This window comes from Hordeum vulgare, chromosome 7H, assembly GCF_904849725.1.
Source record: "Hordeum vulgare subsp. vulgare chromosome 7H, MorexV3_pseudomolecules_assembly, whole genome shotgun sequence".
Classification (NCBI taxonomy): domain Eukaryota; kingdom Viridiplantae; phylum Streptophyta; class Magnoliopsida; order Poales; family Poaceae; genus Hordeum; species Hordeum vulgare.
Genome location: NC_058524.1, coordinates 53,221,613 through 53,239,962, shown reverse-complemented (window position 1 = coordinate 53,239,962; position 18,350 = coordinate 53,221,613). Strand labels below are relative to the sequence as shown.

Genomic DNA, 18,350 nt, shown 5'->3' with positions numbered 1-18,350 from the left:
ACTGCATGGCTCCGTAGGAAAAAAAACCATCTGGTCTACAGCCGGAGACGGGATGGCCACCGATCGGCTCTCCCTGGGGCGGCGCACAGGGTCGACGTGGTGCAGAATGGCCGGTGGCAGCGAGGACATGGTGGTGGCAGGAGGCGGTGGGTAGTGAAGACGGGCGTGGAGTGGCTGCCCAGGGGGCGGCGGGCCTAGCCGGCTTCTAGCCGAGCGAGCTCCACCCGGACGGAGTGGTTTCTACGGGCAACGACTGCCGATGTGCCCAGCCCTCCTGGAGATGATGCAGTGCACTGTGTCTCGGCAGTCAGCCAGGCGGTGTCGTTTGCTCAAGCAGCGGAAGCAACGCCCGCGGAACTGGCTAACGAAGGACTCTGTGGATGCCCACGAACCAATAGTCTCGAACAAACGGAGGATTCGGATAAGAGAATACCCGACAGATTTATGTCGAGGAGGAGATATATGGTGAACTAAAAACCCTGTAGATCCACCAAAGCACAATGTCCGTAACAAACAGATAGACATTTAGTTTACTACTCCCTTTGTTTCATAATATTGTAGGATGTTTTTTAACACTACACTGGAGTTAAATAAGAGCATCTCTAACAGACCCGTATAATGCCCCGACCCGTAAAATAACCGTCAAAATACGGGTCAGGCGGAAAATGATGCCAGACCAGACCACGCAACCGCGTCCGACCCGTAATTTTTTTTGCGGGGCGCGGAAAAATGCCCAGCCCAACCAACGAAAACGCACGTTCTCCCCACCCCACCCCCCCCCCCCCCCGTCGGTGCCCTGTATATATCTAGAGCGGTTGGTTGATGGGATATTTCAACCCGCGCTTTTCCCTCACCCACCGTCGTCGGGGCTCGCCTTCGATTCCGGCCATACCAGCCGCCGGGATCACGCCGGCGGGCCGCCGCAGGCCCTAGATCGACCTCCCCATGCCCTCGTGCCTGGGTTGGCCGGAAAGATGCAGATCGGCAGCTCTTTTGTCGCGGCCACCAGATTTGGCTTTTCCGGCCACCAACGGCTGCGCCAAAGCCATGGATTGGTTAGGGAGCACCCCGCACAGCCCCCGCAAAGCACTAGTGCCGCATGCAAATACAGGTTCATCTTCTAGTCGCCGGCATCAGTTTGCCGTCAAGGACTCTTCCGGCCGTGGCCCGAGCTCGGTGGTCGTGCAACGGCTCGGTGGTCGTGCAGCGGCTCGTTCACTTGCTGATGCCGCTCATACATTACGACGACTGCCTAGAAATAGTGATGTGGCTCACATCCAGCACACTGCAGCACCTCGGATGAGTATTCTTCAAATGCAATAACGACGGGGTATGCTCTTCTTCCTCTTCCGCTTTGTCAACTTATTTGGTTAAATTTCGGTAGCTTATTGAGATGTTCATCTGTGTAGGAAGGTGGATGCTCATTTTGGTATTGGGAAGATGAATACATCGATTTATTGATAGAAGGAAACTTAATAGATATTCGTGCACTCCATAGTATAATTGAGGCTAACGATGCAACTACATGTACAATTAGAAAATAAATTAGAGGGAAAGCAACGCCTAATTCTTTAGAAACAAAGCCGAAGAATGTAGAATGCAAGATGAAAAAAAAACCAGATCAATAATGAATGCATGGAGAAGATGCGGCGTGAAAGAGAAAGCCAGAGATGAGTAATAAAAAAGATAAAGGGAGGGGGGATATGTGACGTTGACAGATGGGTCCCCCATCAACGTCAGCTTTTTGTCCACGTAGGCATGCCAACTCAGCCCGACAGGTGAGCCCAACCCATCAATTTTGTTGTTTTCGTGGCCAAACCCCGGCGTCAGTGCTCCGCGTTACACATTAGACTCGTTGTTGGTGGTTTTTTTGTGCCCTGCCTCAAATGTGATACCAAGTTGTTACCCTAGCCTCAAGTGTGATGGTTTTGGATAAATAACTCGATGTGGGCGGGGTCGGTGGTTGGGGGTGAGCATCGGACAGGTAGAGGGATCTCTTCTCAATTGCAGTGGAATATCGCTACAATCTGATGCGTGGAAAGGGCCAAGGAGGGAAGAAGCAACACCAATCCATATGGTGAAGGAGGATGTTCACCATCGAGGGTGCTCAACATCACCACCATCTGTTACCAGCCAAGGGTGACTTCTCTCTCATTCCACCATGACATTCCAATTCAGGCAGAGTTTGTACTTGTTCAAAGCTATGGCATTGGGTATACAGATACAAGTTTATTTCGTAATGCAGGTGCAGGGGTATCTAAGCGTCTTTCTTTTTTGAATGCTTTATTGGATATCACTCATAGTTAATACACATATTGACATATAAATTGTTTCTCTTTTTTGTTTCCTCAATCTGTATGATTGAGTTAATATTATATCATCTTCCTAATTTAGTTAATATTATTGGATATCACTCATAGTTAATACACATATTGAGGTACATATTTATATTATTGAGTTAATATTATTTCATCTTCCTAATTTAGTTTGCAAGAAAAATCTCCCATTGCCAAATTTATACTACCTCCGATCCAAATTAATTGTGGCAGTTCTAGTACAACATTGTACCAAATTTGCATTAGAGCTGCAACAATTAATTTATATCGAAGTGGGTTTCTAAGAAAGCCAAAATAATCAAGTTGTCCTCTTAGCGTATGCACTTATATGTGTGATTTGTCCACTATGTTCTTAAATATCCACACAAGTTTTTGTAAAATTAAATATCTACAAAACTTGGTAGACAATGTTAGAGTTTATGAATCGAAAAATGATTTTGAGAGGTTCTAGAGTATAAGACTATCAAGTTTAGGTGTGAAATTACTACACCTATGGGGATATTTAAAGCCTCCTTCAGGGCAGCTGGCCCCTAAAACAGAAACGTTATCCGTCCGCGGAAAGTGATACGGGAATGAGCGATCCAACCATGCCCGCATACATTCAAATCAGATTTGAACAAACCAGACAAACTACAAGCAAATCGGACGATTTTCATCTAAACATGTCACTTGATCAATGTTTATCACAAAAAAAAAAAAGATTGCTACTTTTTCGGATTTACTTTTCATACGGATGCATACGAGCTCGGGCTTAGAAACTCGGTGTCCCAACTTAACCTCTCTCAAATTTGCTCAAAGAAAGGTTATACATATAGGCTGATGTGACCCATATCGCCGCATCGGTACGATCAGTTAGACGAGTAGTGGTTGATCTGGTCCAGAGGATTGTGTGGAGCTCGGTCCAGAGGATTGTGTGGAGCTCTGCTCTTTGGGTGGCATGATCCTGACGCATCTGTGCACACCGGTCGCAGAAGCAAAGGTAGTTGGAATCGGGTTGTGATCTGAACTGTACTACTTAACGTGATCGACTCTGGAGATAAAGTGACAGGGACTGATGTGCATCGATAAATTCTACAACATTTCCAAGGATGGCAGGAGCACGTGCTTGGATTTTTAACCCGCGCAAGGTCAAGTTTCAGGATATTGGATTTTTGAAGATGGCCAACCACATATTTAACCTCCAAGTAGCATGTGGTCTGCACCCCATGGATGCCCATGTACCAATATTCTCGGAGAAAGGATTCAGATCAGAGATGACCAAGCGGATTTATGTCGACGAGATATATGGTGAAGCACAGACCCTGTGGATCCAGTTTTCGTGCAAGATTTACAATGTCCACAACAAAGAGATGGACGTTTTGTTCACTACTCCGTAGTTTGCATGGAATTCGGGGAATTCGTCCATGGCAGCAAAGAAGATGGAGTGTTAACCTGAAGAAGTCCATGGACTATGGCGGTGTCTATGAAAACAGAAATGCTTATACAGTCGGGTCAGGTTGTTCTTCTACACTTTGTGTCAACTGTGAATGAAGTATGCTGGTAGCATAAAGCCGCAAAAGAATGTTTTCATCTCACAGTAGTTTCTTCATATATTTCATTCATTCATTCACATAGGCTGCCTGCTATAGGTGTGTACAAAATGGCTAATGTACAAAAACACCTCTTCATCAGGACGCCACCATCAGAAGGGGGGCAGCTGGTCCTTCCGCTCATCCGATGGAACATACTTTCTCTGGAAGACATAACACAGATACAACGTTAGTAACAAACAAACAAAAAAACATGTCCTAATTTCCCTAAGAAAAAGAAAAACATATTAACAATAAACTTCTACCTTGTACTGAACTGAGGCAACACAGACGATCGTCATCAACGTAAGTGGCATTAAGCCCCATCATCCATGAACCAACCGATATGTCGTCATGCGCATAGCTTTGCAGCGATGCACTGCATATGGAGAACAAGAAAAGAGTTAGCCATATCGAAGCTTGAAAGTAGGAACCCTGGTTTGTGCAAGTACAAAGACCCAAAAATGATAGGTTTTGGCCTTTAAGCACGTAGCAATTGCTAGTAGCATCTATCACACAACTTTTAAGAATGGAATGCCAAATAAAATTTTAGTATATTAAAAGATATTGTTTTATATGTGTCAGTTAGCCAGTAATAGCATGTCAACAAATGAGTTCTTCTCAAATGCCTATAGTCAGTGCGATAAATGATTATTTCATTAAAAGCTAAATATATCAAAATGATGGATTAAAACGTGCACATGGGCATGTCCTAAGGAAATTACATATGTGAGAATAAAGTAACCAAGAAAAGTAACTGAGCTTCTGATCAACCAAGAAAACCAATTGAGCTTTTGATCGACCAAGAAAGACTTGACCTAATTACGACATTCAAATTGCTGATCCTGCTAATGTATACAACATTGAGCAAATTAAAAATCTCAGGAGACGACACACACTGCCATTGCTCTGAGCCATGGATGCAAATTGATGGCCCATAGGTACCCTCTGACCCTATCTTGTTCAATCAAATGAACCAAAAATTCTAAAAGAGCAACATGGTTGGTGTTGATAAAAATGGTTCAGCGTAGGACTAAATATAAATAAAATACACACCAATTACCTGTTTATGTTGATGTAGCGAGCCAAATTGTTTGAGAGGATAAATAAAGAACCAGAAGCATGGCGAAAATACCTGAGAATTAAAAATCAAGCAATGAAAAGCAAGAACTATAGAATGAACATACTCCACATGACCCAGATGAACCATTTAAAGAAGGTCATTGCATCAGGCGGAAAGGAATTTAAAGGCTAAGCATGTCCAATTACTAAAAATAACAAGCATATAACTGAATCTCGGCAATTACAACTTACAAGCACATGACCCAGAATGAACTGCAACTTAATGTTTGTTACAGGTCTATTCAGTTTAAACACGTGGCAGAATAGAATCCACAAGATCAGCGAGACCTAGTCCCAGAAGGCCATAACACAGTAAAAAAAATAGCACTATTTCATCTAGCCATTATTTCAGCCGGTTGAAATGCTTCAGGTCTGTATGCACATTACACCCAGTCATCCAGATCCTCAGGGATAAAATGAAGTCAGATTTTTCTGACCAACATTCACACACCAAGTTTCAACACTGACATTAGGCACAAGTTATTAACAATCATCTAACATTATGGTACTAAGGCGCAACTAGGCTAATCTCCAAATGGCAAGAACCATATGCATGAACTGCACACAAAAGAGCTGATTAGACACATATGAACATGCCAGGCTACTTACGTCCTTGAATCTCCAAATTTCCACCATTCAGGTTCATACCATTGTTGCTCCCTGAAATTGAAATTGACATCAATACTTTCTTACTGATTGATTAACAAAAGCACAAATGAAGGCCGCATTCAAACTACAATATCGCTCAGATGTAAGCATGAAGACGGTGCAATTACGAATGAACTACACACTTTTTTTCAAATAATGTAATAGGAGCACCTATGGACTATTGTTACTAGCTGTCCCTTGATTACAGCTCAATGCGCTCCACTGTGTCCACAACATAGGAAGGGTGTCAGCATGGAAGGATCAATCCTGAATTAACCCCCAAAAGTAGAAGCTGCTTCCACTAGATGCTCTAGTTGGAGTTAAATACATGCCATCTGTGTTGTCTGAATACAAAAAAATGATGATGATAATAGGTAGGAAAGCACTTACTCTTCACTAACGACAGCTCCTGATTTCATGCAGCCCATGTACAACCCATGGCTACCTCGACGGCCAGCAAGCATCTCAATTAACCCAGCTAATGGACAATAGCAAGGTGACAGGGAAAAAAGAAGCTGAGATCAATTGATCGGAAATAGGGAAAAACAGTTTTACAGACAAAAACTGAAACCCAAATTACCCAAGTCAAGATTAATATTATCGTCAACTTTGATATAGAACTCTGCATCCCAAGCTTCTATTGCTGCACTGAAGAAAAACTTAACTTTTTTAGGTAATTCCTCTGCAGCTTCCTCGTGACTTTCCTGAATGGTCATTGATCGGCTTAGAACAAGGTGCATTAATTTCAAGGTTTGACAAATGAACATGACAAAAATGCTTTAGTGATCCTCTCAAGCTATATGAATTTTATTGTTGCTGCAGGATCATCAATGCATGAAATAGAAATGATTCTCGAGTATGCAATGTAGTCTTCCATGCTATCAAGGTAAAATTCTTATGCACGTCGTACCACAAATAGTGAAGTTCTGAGGGTATATTGAGAAGAGCTATTATATATTAGATATTAAGCTATTAACCAAGCCTTACCAGAATCAAGAAATCGTTTGTCTTTCTGCTTTCTTCATTAATATTACGGTCCAAGCTATCACCTCGGTTAGGACTGCAGTATCCAAAAAGTAAATTTCAGCGAGAGGACATGCACAAAAGGGGGGATTCTAATTTAATATAAACAGAAAAAACGAGAATGAAATGGATGGATTCTAACAAAGATCTTAGCAGAAAGCAAAGGTATGGTTGGTGAACAAAACCTCCGGCCAATAACAAAACGAATAACCACACCCTTTTCCTCAAGCTTCTTTAAAGCATCACCTGAAATTTAAAGTGAGGTAGAAGAACAGAATTATCCTATGAGTGAAGGGGATCCTGATTTATGTTCAGCAATTAGAATTGGAAAGCCAAAATTAAGTAGCCGTAGTTTGCGTTCATCAATTTTAGTTACATTCCAGAAAATAGAAGTCCATTCATTTGGCAACTGCCATCAACCTACGGTCTCAAAGAAGTGCAGTTCCAGTCACAGTTGTTCTCTTCAACTAGTCAGTGTGATCACTGTTATCCTATGAGTGAATGGGATCCTGGTTTATGTTCAGCAATTATAATTAGAAAGCCAAAAACTAAATTAGAGCCCTAGTTTAGTTTATGTTCATCAATTTTGTTTACATTATGAAAAATATAAGCTGCTGTTTCAAATAACTGAACTTCCCATCACAGATTGTCAGTGTTCTGTGTTCTGTTTTCAACTGGTCAGCGTTATCAGGGTTGGGTTTATTTTGTGAGTGAGAAGAGTAGTACTACAAAATGAACAAGAAGAGCCCTAGTTTAGTTTATGTTCGGCAATTTGGTTACATTACGGTAAAATATAAGCTGGGTCATTTACCAAATCCTATCAATCTGCTGTGCCAAATCTGTGTAGTTCCGATCACAGTTATCCTCTTCAGCTAGTCAGTGTTCTGTTTTCAACTGGTCAGCGTTATCAGGGGTGGGTTTATTTTGTCAGTAGAAGAGTAATACTACAAAAAGAACAAGAAGAGCAAACCTCTGGGCATCCAGGAGCCACGGAAGGTGTTCCTCTTGAGCCGGGAGCCGAAGCCAGTGTAAACTCCAATGACCGCAAGGATCTTCTTCCTGTCAGAACCCTCGGTACCAGTACCGCCAGTCCCATTCCCCCACAAGTACCCCTCGCTCTTCGCCTTGGCAATGTCCATCTCCGCCTCGGCGATCTTCCTCCCAATCCCACTGCCACCAAACAACCCATTTCGAATCAGCAAACCAGAAGAAGAACCCATACCAGAAATCCTCAGTGGAGAAGCGTGAAATTACGTGCATCCGAGGTCCCTCAGCTTGTCGTCCACCGAGATCTCCTTGGGGAGCTGCGATTAAGCGCCGCCGTCAGGGAAAAAACGAGAAAAAACGAGAGGGGGAGGGGGAGGAGAGATCCGCACATTGCCGGTGTTCTTCTCGAGGAGGCCGGAGAGGATGGCCCGGGTCTGCGCGTCCTGCCATAGCCTGCGGACGAATCGAGGGGGGGTCAGAGCTGCTGGGCGGAGGGGAGATCTGGGGAGGAGCGGGAGGGCGCGAGCGTACCGGCCGGCGACGTACACCCAGGCGAGGCAGGCGAGGAAGGCCATGACGAGGGGGACCCTGCCGGCGGAGGCGGCGGCGGAGGAGGAGGAGGAGGAGGATGGGGGCTTGAAGCGGCGGTTGTCGCGCCGCATGGCGCTGGCCAGCGTCTCCATGGCGGCGATCTCCTCCGACGGCTCCGCCCGACCCCACCTGCCTGAAAAGCACACTGCGCCTGTCCGTGTGCTCAGCCGATGGAGGAGAAATTGAAATAGATAAAACTCAAGGGCCACTTATCATAATGGGCCGTAGAGGCAGAGGACGAGAGTCGAGCTGGGCCTGCTTTTTCTGTGCGACCGGCCCGATTAGACCAGAGTCCTTTGTTTTGACATTTTGGACCCGATTATTAGACCAGAATAAATGTTTTGACATTTTTGTCCGAGTTTAGCGTGATTAGACCTCACTAGTTGAATGCCCGTGCGTTGCTACGGAATATCACATTCTTCTTCTCCGGCGACCATTATGATACCTAGCTCTTTCTATAACCCCGTCAGGTTGACGAAAGTGCTCTTTTGCTCAGGAGCTCAAATGAGCTTAGTGAACAGTAAAATTAAAATAAATAAATAAAAGAACTAAATTTTGTTTGTCAACAATATCAACAAAAATTTTAGGTGCGTGTATTTTCGGAGTGTCGATTTTTTCTGCCATGCCTTATAGGAATGTTATTCCATGCCGAATTTTTACACGCACTTAAAACTTTTGTCAATGTTATTTACAAAACAAATTAAGTTTTGTTTGAATTTATTTCCTTTTTTTCTTTCATTTTTAGCTAGGGAGCAGAAACTATGTATCCATGTGCATTCTCCTTCTTTCCTCACCTTTGCATGTAGATGAAAGTTCTCCGCAACTCCATCTATGATGTGTCATCGCTTCTCACGATGGCTCCAACTACCCACCCCCACTCTCTATTGCACAAATATAACTGCAAAGAAAAAATCCATGTAGTAAAATTTTAAACATAGATTTTAGTTTTATTTGCAGTACCACCACTATTGCAAAATGATGTTAAATTCAAATTCTATGTTATAATTTTCACATCATATAATGCAACATGTTGAATGAAGGATAATCTAGGAGGCAACCCTATAATTATTGTCAACAAGTACTTTTTCTACAACTCCATCCATGATATGTCATCACTTCGCTCGACATTGCCTATATAAATAAATTGTCAGGATAGTAACTATAAAATGCAGCACTTCCTTCTCCATTGCTCCAACTATTCACCACTCCAACTATTCACCGCTCGCCTCCACCACCCCCACTCTATTGCACAAATGTAAGTGCAGCCAAAAAAACTGTAGTAAAATTATAAACATAGAATATATTTTCATTTACATAACCACAACTATTGCAAAATGATTAACGGCAAATTATATGCATCATTTTCATATCATATAATACAACATGTCAAATGAAGGTTAATATAGACAAGACTTGGCAAGTAGCCTACATTTAAATCCATTCTCGCGAACAAACACACCCCCTACATACACCTAGGAGCACCCCTTCCTGTGTATCCATATAAGACCTGAGTAGGCGGGTCTAGGTCCTACGAGGTACCCACTACTCGGAGTACCCTCCCATCAAAAAAAGATGCGTTATCCCAAGCTCAACGTAGGTTCGCAAAGAGAAAAAGAGGGGGTACCTTGTGTGTCGGTCGAACAAGGCAACAAACAAGTGGTGAGGCATGAAAACACCCGATCCCATTCTGACCTCGATATATATGTGGAATCGTCTTGCGCCATATGTACTGAAATTGTTCAGGTAGAAGTCCGACGCTTCAAGAAAGAAAAGAATTCTGAAAGGAATGATTTTGAGTATAAATTTCTTGGCTGAATGGCTTTTTCGGTCCAATTCCATCCATTTTTGTTGAGGAGTCATCAGTTCTTCATTTGAAGACTTAGTTGGCTGGCCTACTTGCCCATGGATGTAGAGAGGTTGCCCCCGCCATCCTCTTGAACTACGAAATCAAAGCTCACCTATGGCTAGATTTACCACCATTCGAGTACTACTATCATGGGTTGCCTCGCACGGTCTTCTCGTTCACCAGATGGGCAGATGGTTTTCCTTAATGGGGAGTTGGATGAGGAAATTTACAGTACTCTCACATTCCCTGTGGTCTCCCTAGTATGCTGAGCTGGACTGAAGTGAAGTGAAGCTGTGGGCAATGATGGACTGATCCATGCTATTCAGGCGCCTGACAACGCTGGCTCCGACGATGACGAGTCTGATAGTGGCTCGGATGTTTCTCTTCCTGATCCTTCAAGGTCCCCCGTTCCTTACATCGTCCAAAGGTTGTTGGCGCTCTCCCATCTGACAGTGCGGGCTCTGCGTGTCGCCTATGGCAACACTACCCGAGTGGTCTATTGCATAGTGGATTCGCGGGTACCCCGTCGCTGCTTTGTTTTTATCAACATCCGGCAAGCAGAACGGACATAGAACACCCGCGATTGGCATAGGATATTTCAAAAGCGTCAGGATCCATCCTTCTTACGAACCAAGAGCACTGGAGAAGCGAAGGGGCTCGTGCTACGACGGATAATGCCCTTGTTCATCATCTCACAAATTTGCTTCTCGATGGCTAGTGGGTTTAGAGAAGTTTGTAAGCTCTTTCTCTTTTTTCCATTTTTCGCCACCTCGTGTGTCTTTCCGTTTAAGGTCTTTAATTCCGCATTAGCTTCGTTAGAGAAAGCCATGCGTCGGTCGTCTCCCCTTCCTACGGGTTCCCTAGTGACACATCAAGCACGCCCCTTACTTTTCTCCGATCATAAATAACCTGGTCTGATGGAAGAAGATTCGTTCTCCTACCCATTTCTAAGTTAAGCAAGAGATAACTCATAATTTGATATGCACTTGCACTCGCATCTTGGGTCACTGGAACCTAATGGTAATTACTCACTCCTTCATCCTGCGAAGCTCAAACACAGTGTTTTCCAATATAGAAGTGGAGTAGTTCTTGTGCAATCAAGGCATAGGGCTACTAGAATCCATCACTAAAAGAGGAGTTTTCCGAGCTCTATCGACACAACAGGACTCTAGATATTGGCAATCAACAACACAAAAACTTTTTTAAAATTTACCCAGCAAGAAAACGTATGAGCGTGGGCACAACGGATTTCGCTCCCGTGCGTTCGTCCCTTGCTTGTTCTTTTGGGGCCAGACAGAAATTGTCTCACTTAAACTGGCATTTGAAAATGCTACTCACCCTTCCCATATTTCTGCACGACTTACATCTCTGCTACAGCAGGGTATGAACCCTCGGATCTAGGCGAGGCAGTTGGTCAGAGTGTTGGTCTCTCACGCCAGAAGCCGCTTGTTCAAACTCTGTTTTCCCCGCCCGATCTTCCTCTTCGTGCCCGACTCATTTTTGAAATATTGGAAGCTGCTGATCCTAGCATAGCATTCAAGAAAATTGTTCCTTCTTTAGTCTCCCCCACCCCCTTATTTTGTTGTGGGTCTCACCATCCAAACTAAGCTTCCTCAGATCCTAACCCATTGGTCATTATCGAGCCTCGTGACTCTTGCTGTATTGATATCTTCGTAATATTGGTGCTAGGGTTGCCAAGGGAGTTATAGCGAGATGCTGCTAATGCAGCTATTTCTGATGTCTGGACGATGTGGGGGAAGTGAAAAGAAAAAGATATGATGCTTAGACCAGGGTCTTTACTGAAAAACCACAATACTACACTACAACAATTTGAAGAAACCCTCAAGTGACTCTAATTTGTATCCACTAGTCGTGTTGAGTTTTTTCTTGATTTTATTGGTAATGATGCAGCACCTGGATGCGGTGTAAGACAGCCTCTTTATGGTCACCCTCCTACTTGACCGCTTGCCTAATAGTCTGAATGCCTGAGAAATTCCTTGCTTTTTCAAGCAGGACATCCCGAGTACCGGGTGTCGTCGTTAAGATGCCTGGGTTGTTTCGCTACCGGCATGTAAATAAGCTCCGCCTAACGGCTAAACCAATGAATTTCTCTCCTTAAAGGAATCTGACTCTCCACCCCCTTTTCCTCCCTCATGAAATCCTAATTCCCCGCTATGAAATTCGATTTCGTTCATGTCGGTGGTTGGCAAAACGGCCCTGAGATCCTCGAAGTACACAATTCATACGATCAATAGAACGGGTTATTTTGTGGTTGCCATATAGTTATTGTTGGTAGGAGCCAAAACCCTGGATAAAATGAAAATGAACCGGATTGCCGACAAATCTCAATTTGCTCCACAGTCCTCAACCTGGTCATGGCTAGATCGATCGGTTTCGGGTCAAATAGGAAGAGCGTAAATCTTCCACCTTTGGAAAGCGCCTACACCTAATGGCTTAAGCCGTTGTTCCCATTTCCTCGCTGATCCATCATGCTGCGTCGGCTTGACCCTATCTTCTCTCTTGGTTGGGTCGGAGGCTAAGTTTCTCATTCAGTGGTGGGTGTTCATAGAAAGCAAGGCCTCGCCCAATGAGTGGTGGATTTGGTTTGGATGGGGTCTTGCTTGGACGTTGGGGACTTTCCAATATTGATAGGTCGCGATAGAAACCGGAGAGCCAATCCACGAGCTAAAGGTGCATAATAATATGAGCTAAAGGTGGAGGTTAACAAACCTTGTGCCTAGAGGCGAGCACTTTTCAATCAATTACGAGAGGCATTCGCTTCTCTGATCTTTAATAAGTGAAGCAACGAGCCTAATAGGGGAAATACCTTCCTAAGGAATGTCCTCAGAGCCAGGTTCGCCAATCGTAAAAGGGAATATTCCATAAAGTAATTTCACTTTACAAATTTTTTCATAATCCATACGCATGTCCATGATCTTACTCTAGACATGTTTGGAATAGATTGTGTGTATGCCATCCATGCTTGCTACCCGGTCCCAAAAATTAATGTTGAGTCTCACAACACATACATGATGTAAAACTCACATAGTCAAAATACTTTGTTTCTAAACTCGTGCAGTACCGGTAACTTCATAGCTCAACAGTATCCATAGGAGCATATGGCGTTAGGCACTTGCAGATTTGTGCACTGGCGGGTTGAAAGCTACACACAACACATAAGAAACTGAAGGGTAAGGTTTAAATACATCGTTGCTTATTCATAGTCAGGATTGTAGTAACTTCTAATAGAAAGGCGAAGACCGAAGTCAAAAATGAATCAGTACATAACACGTGTAGTGTTGAAATTATAGCTCTGCATATTGGTTTTGGTGTATAGTTACTACACATTATGAAGGTAAGGATTTCTTGTTATGAACCTAGTCAAATAATTGTAGTTAGTAATGCTAAAATTGCCACTCAGACCAGACATGCTCCTCTGGTTGGCCCAAAGAAATGAAATCTATCTGAGAACAACAAAAATATAGTCGAATCCCTTGTCTAGAAGAAGATCTCATGTCAGATAGTGCAAGATTTGTTTAAGCCACAAAACTCATGAAAGGCTTAGAGCACCCGGTTAGCCATAACCAAAAGTTCATTAATTCATTTTGTGGCAAACCAAAGTCTATTAGGTAGTTATTGTATGGGCAAAACTTCATGCTACATGAATTCAACTCCAAAGCAGAGTATTGCCATACTAAATAGGAGGACACGATGCTGCAAGATTTTAGAGGATGAAGTCATGTGAATGGATCACCTATATAAAATATGAAGCATTAACCGTCAACATGCCAATTTAGTATACCATGAAGAGATACACATCCACCAGTATGGGCTCATGCATGTATCAGGAAGTTATATATCCTAAACTTTTACAGTATATGTTGACTATTAGGCTTGAACAGACGTTACAAATGCAAAATTCAATTACCGCAAAACAAAGAGATCAAAATAAGATTACATGGTCTTCTTTAGAGAAAAATAAAATGCTAAACCAAACTTCCCTAGAACAGCAAGAGGTCCATGCATGAGGTCAGCCTAAATAGTTGATCAATCACCATTTGCACCATTATAAGAATAGTACTCAATGCAAACTGAATAATGCTAAGATGTTTGATGCTAAAAACAGAAGGATTTTATCAGATATAAGTCGGGTCCCTTGCACCATCTTTGTAAATGTGATGTCGATCCATTAATGACATAAGATCACTATCATCCATAACTGTTTTTACCAAAACACCACATACTGACATCATGTCGGTGTTGGCGGTTTTTTCTAATTCCATGAACATATGTTATCGCCTCACACCCACCGTCATCCCTTGTTCTCCCTCGCTCATAGACAGGCTTTTCCATAGGTAGTAGAACACCTAAGGCGGTGTAAAATCTAGGACAACAAGCTCAAGTGGTGTTCACATCGTCAAGCAAATGTCGGTGAAATTAGGGTGGAGCAAATGTTCTGTGGGAATCGTGTGCTAACTGAATTGTGTTTCTAAGATTTTATATTGCTTATGTCTCTCCCACCTATCTCCCATAAAAATTAGGATTAGATCAGCACTTCTGCAAATACCCGTTCTCCCTCTCTATTTTTACTTCTCTCCCGGACAGATCAAGAAGCAACGACCAACAATTGTTCTCACACTCCTTTCTATCATCCCCCTCATGTCCCCTTCCTTTAGCCGAACAAAATGAACAAATATAAGATGCACCTTTCGTCCATACAAGTTTACCTCTCACATCTACGTACATACATTACCAAAAAAGCAACCAATAGACATGAAATATATTCCTATTTGTGTGTAACATCCATGTTTAGTTTTGACTAACTATTGCAACATAAACATTATTGAGTACCCAAGGGGGACTCTGACTGTTTGGAACTACGCAAGGGAGCCTAGTGACTATCTCAATTCATGATGACCAATGAAAAATCCAAACCATTGCTATGGTTGGGCCTCATGTTCATGCTAATATATTTGATTGAGAGAACATTATTTTCAAACCTGCCCATTGTTCAAAATAGAGAGAAAAAGAACATAACATGTACCTCGTATCATCTGCCATGGAGGTTGCAACCCAACAAGGAACAATCCGTAGGCACAGAAAACGTCAAATAACTCATAATTAATCCAATTCATGCAAAAAATAGCATTGTGACTACATATGTAGCTTGTAAAGAATACGATTAGTTGATTTTGTTAACACAGAAAAAATGAAACCATTATCAAGCTCATGAGTACAACCTTCTGTTCCCAACAGTACACGATCGCCTTCTGTTTCCGTACACTTCGAACAGAAGGTTGTACTCATTCGTCATCACCAACAGTACATGTCATCATGACCAAGGTGTACATGAACCCCGTCGGTCATCGCCGCGGACTCCCAATCATCGATTCATCATTGCCACATACACAACTTCTGATTGCTATGCACTGTGTAAAGAAAATAAAAAAGAGGGAAAATTAACTTGATTGGTTAGGAGCGGGCGGGGCGGCAGGAGTAGGGGAGCCAGGCGGCGCTCCAGATGGGGTGGGATGAGGCTGGAGGTAGCAGCAACAGCAACTGATTTCTCGGGAGGGCGTTTGGGCGGAACACAGACTATTGGGAGGCATGTGGAGGACGGAGGAAGAGCTGGTGATGGGTGACGTGGGGGTCATTTGTTCTGCCCCTCGGCGAGCAACAAATGGAGAGAGGGTGGGGCTGGGGCCAGAGGCCTCAGGTGACGGTGACCTGGGGGTCGTTTGTATGCCCCCTCAGCGAGCAACGGATTGAGAGCGATGGAGCTGGGGGTGGCGGCATTCGATAAGATACCAGGTCTGGGTGGGGAGACGAGCAAAGGAGGTGCGACCCATCGCAGGAGATGGATCTCGTCTACACCAGTAACAGAAATAAACTTTGCTGCTTTGTGCCAAAGGTGAGGAATATAGATGGAGGTGGGGGAGTGAATCTAAGCGTACCAATAAAGTCTGAGTCTAATCATATGCAAATTAACCAAGCCTGAATCTTTTTTCATTCATTTTTTATTTTCTTTTTGCGATAAACCAAGCCTGAATGTGAACGTATATATAACCAAGCCTCCCCGAAGCTATATATAACCAAACCTGAATCTAAACGTATGCATACTCAAAACTCTGCAACCTATAACACCACATGGTCATGGCAGGAAGGCAGCACCCAGAGCAAAGAGATGAAAACGTGTGTGCATGTGTAGCGACAATTTTTCTCTCTCTGATCGATCGATGATGGAAGGAAGTCTGGGCTTGTTTCTGGGCCACGTCGTATGGGGCAAGCTGTTGTTTTTACACGCGGGTGGAAGGGAATACCTATCGTATGAGGGTGGGAGGGAATACCTATCGTACGAGGGTGGGATGGAATACCTATCGAGGGTGGGAGGAAATACCTATCGATCGAAGGGGGTGTGGGCCCCTTTAATAGTAAAGACTAGTTCAATATCCGTGCATTGCCACGGAATATAAAAAACACACTAACCCAAATAATTGTACTAATTTTCTATTTTATCCATTTGTTGTTGTCGTGTTCATCGTCGTATGGCTCCTCAACTGCACATTTCTTTTCGAGAGTACACCAACAACAGGCCTTAGCTTTATAGAAGGTATAAAGATGACACAGGGTAGATCATCACAAGCCGGCGATTCACTCCAACTCCACTCCGAACCCATCTAGCCAACTACTCGCAATACCGTTGCACTCCTGTCCGAAGTTACGGACCCAACCCATTGGGCCAGGGTGGGACAATAGTGCATACACTCATAAAAACTATTTTTATTTGGTTATTCTATCTATTTTGCTATGATATAATGGCTGATCTGTAAATCCAGGGTGGGCCTATACCTTCGCCACTGCATGTCCCTCCTGCTAATGCCCACAATCGTAGTTCCTCAAAAATGAGTTCAGTCGTGCCCCAAACATTTCATATGGTGCATGTGCCAAACATGTGTTCGTTTTTTTGCTTCCACAGTGTCGAGCGGATGAGCATAACAAAGAAATCAAAACCCTTCCGTTCCAACTTGTGAATTTTCTTGCGCCGAGTCGTCCACCAATCTTCTAGCCTGGCCTGAGGCGATGGTAAGATGGCCTGGTCTATGGCCACCTTCAAGAAGACAAAACATTTTTGTCTCGCAGCGCCTCTTTCTCCTTCACATCTACTCTCTTCATGTGTCATTGTCATACCATTTTTGTTTATTTAAAAGTATGTCGTCTCACTTTACCATCATAAAGACCTTTTTTAACTTTAGCAAATCTTACATACTACAAGAACTAATGACCTTCCTCAACCTTAGCAAATCTCACTTACAACAAGATGGAAATTATGCCATATTAACAAAAAATGAATTATGCATGCAATTCAATGTTGATGTTTATCTCTCTTTATATTGAGCGCTAGAAGCATAATGTCTTCGTGACTGGAAGAAATATAAAGAAACCCACATATGTTGTATAGTTGAAAATAATCAAACAAAAACATTCGTCAATGATTTTGTGGCGCCAAGAAATGTATTTAAAGAATAAAATATATGATGTATAATTGAGAAATCAACTAAAAATATATAATTAACTAAAATGTCACATTCTTGAAATTTCTGCCATTTTATTAACTATGTATATTGCCGCATGATGATGTATCACGTACTAATTAAATGTGGCATGAAAATCGTTGTCTTCTCGCATCTCACACACTACTTCTCTACAATCAATTTTCTTCGGCGGGGTCTTCCATTTCTACTGAGATGGCGGAGAAGCTGCACGCACGTTTAACGCTGCTACCCCTCTCTCTCTCTCTCTCTCTCTCCTTCCTCTGTTACCCTGCATCGCCCATGAAGTTTACTAAAATAATACCTTGGCATTGCAAAAAAACTCATTTACATGGCAAGTGTTCTTCAAAGTGCCATATACTTTCACTTGTGATATTTCTTTCACCTGAGATATTTGAACATTTTAGCGATCTAGTATGATAGTCTGAACACAATATATAGAGAAGTTCACTAATGTTAAGTTTTCATCATCATATTCGCTTCAAGGTAGCTAAAAGGTTAAAAAGTATAGAGCCATTGACTGTACTTCACAGTGTGAAGGTCATAGATTGCATATGGAAAAACTGTGTAGCAACATGAACTACATAGTGAGAAGTTGGTGCACAAATAAAAGGAGAAGTTTGCAGGAGATAACAAACATGTGATAGGAGGCTTTCCACGCATGTGTGGTGCATAAACT

At 42.9% G+C, this 18,350-nt stretch overlaps 1 protein-coding gene across 1 annotated transcript; it reads right to left on the bottom strand.

Moving 5' to 3' along the window:
- Window positions 1-3,881: 3,881 nt before the first annotated feature.
- On the bottom strand, window positions 3,882-8,452 carry LOC123410558 (hydroxyproline O-galactosyltransferase HPGT3-like). The gene is made up of 12 exons (XM_045103499.1): window positions 8,216-8,452; window positions 8,074-8,137; window positions 7,952-8,001; window positions 7,668-7,867; window positions 6,883-6,943; window positions 6,662-6,734; window positions 6,255-6,378; window positions 6,065-6,152; window positions 5,636-5,686; window positions 4,968-5,039; window positions 4,171-4,283; window positions 3,882-4,068 (listed from the first exon to the last, which is right to left on the bottom strand). The coding sequence occupies exons 1-12, from the start codon at window positions 8,365-8,367 to the stop codon at window positions 4,046-4,048; spliced, it is 1,071 nt and encodes a 356-aa protein (XP_044959434.1). The 5' UTR covers window positions 8,368-8,452; the 3' UTR covers window positions 3,882-4,045.
- Between the last annotated feature and the right edge of the window lie 9,898 nt (window positions 8,453-18,350).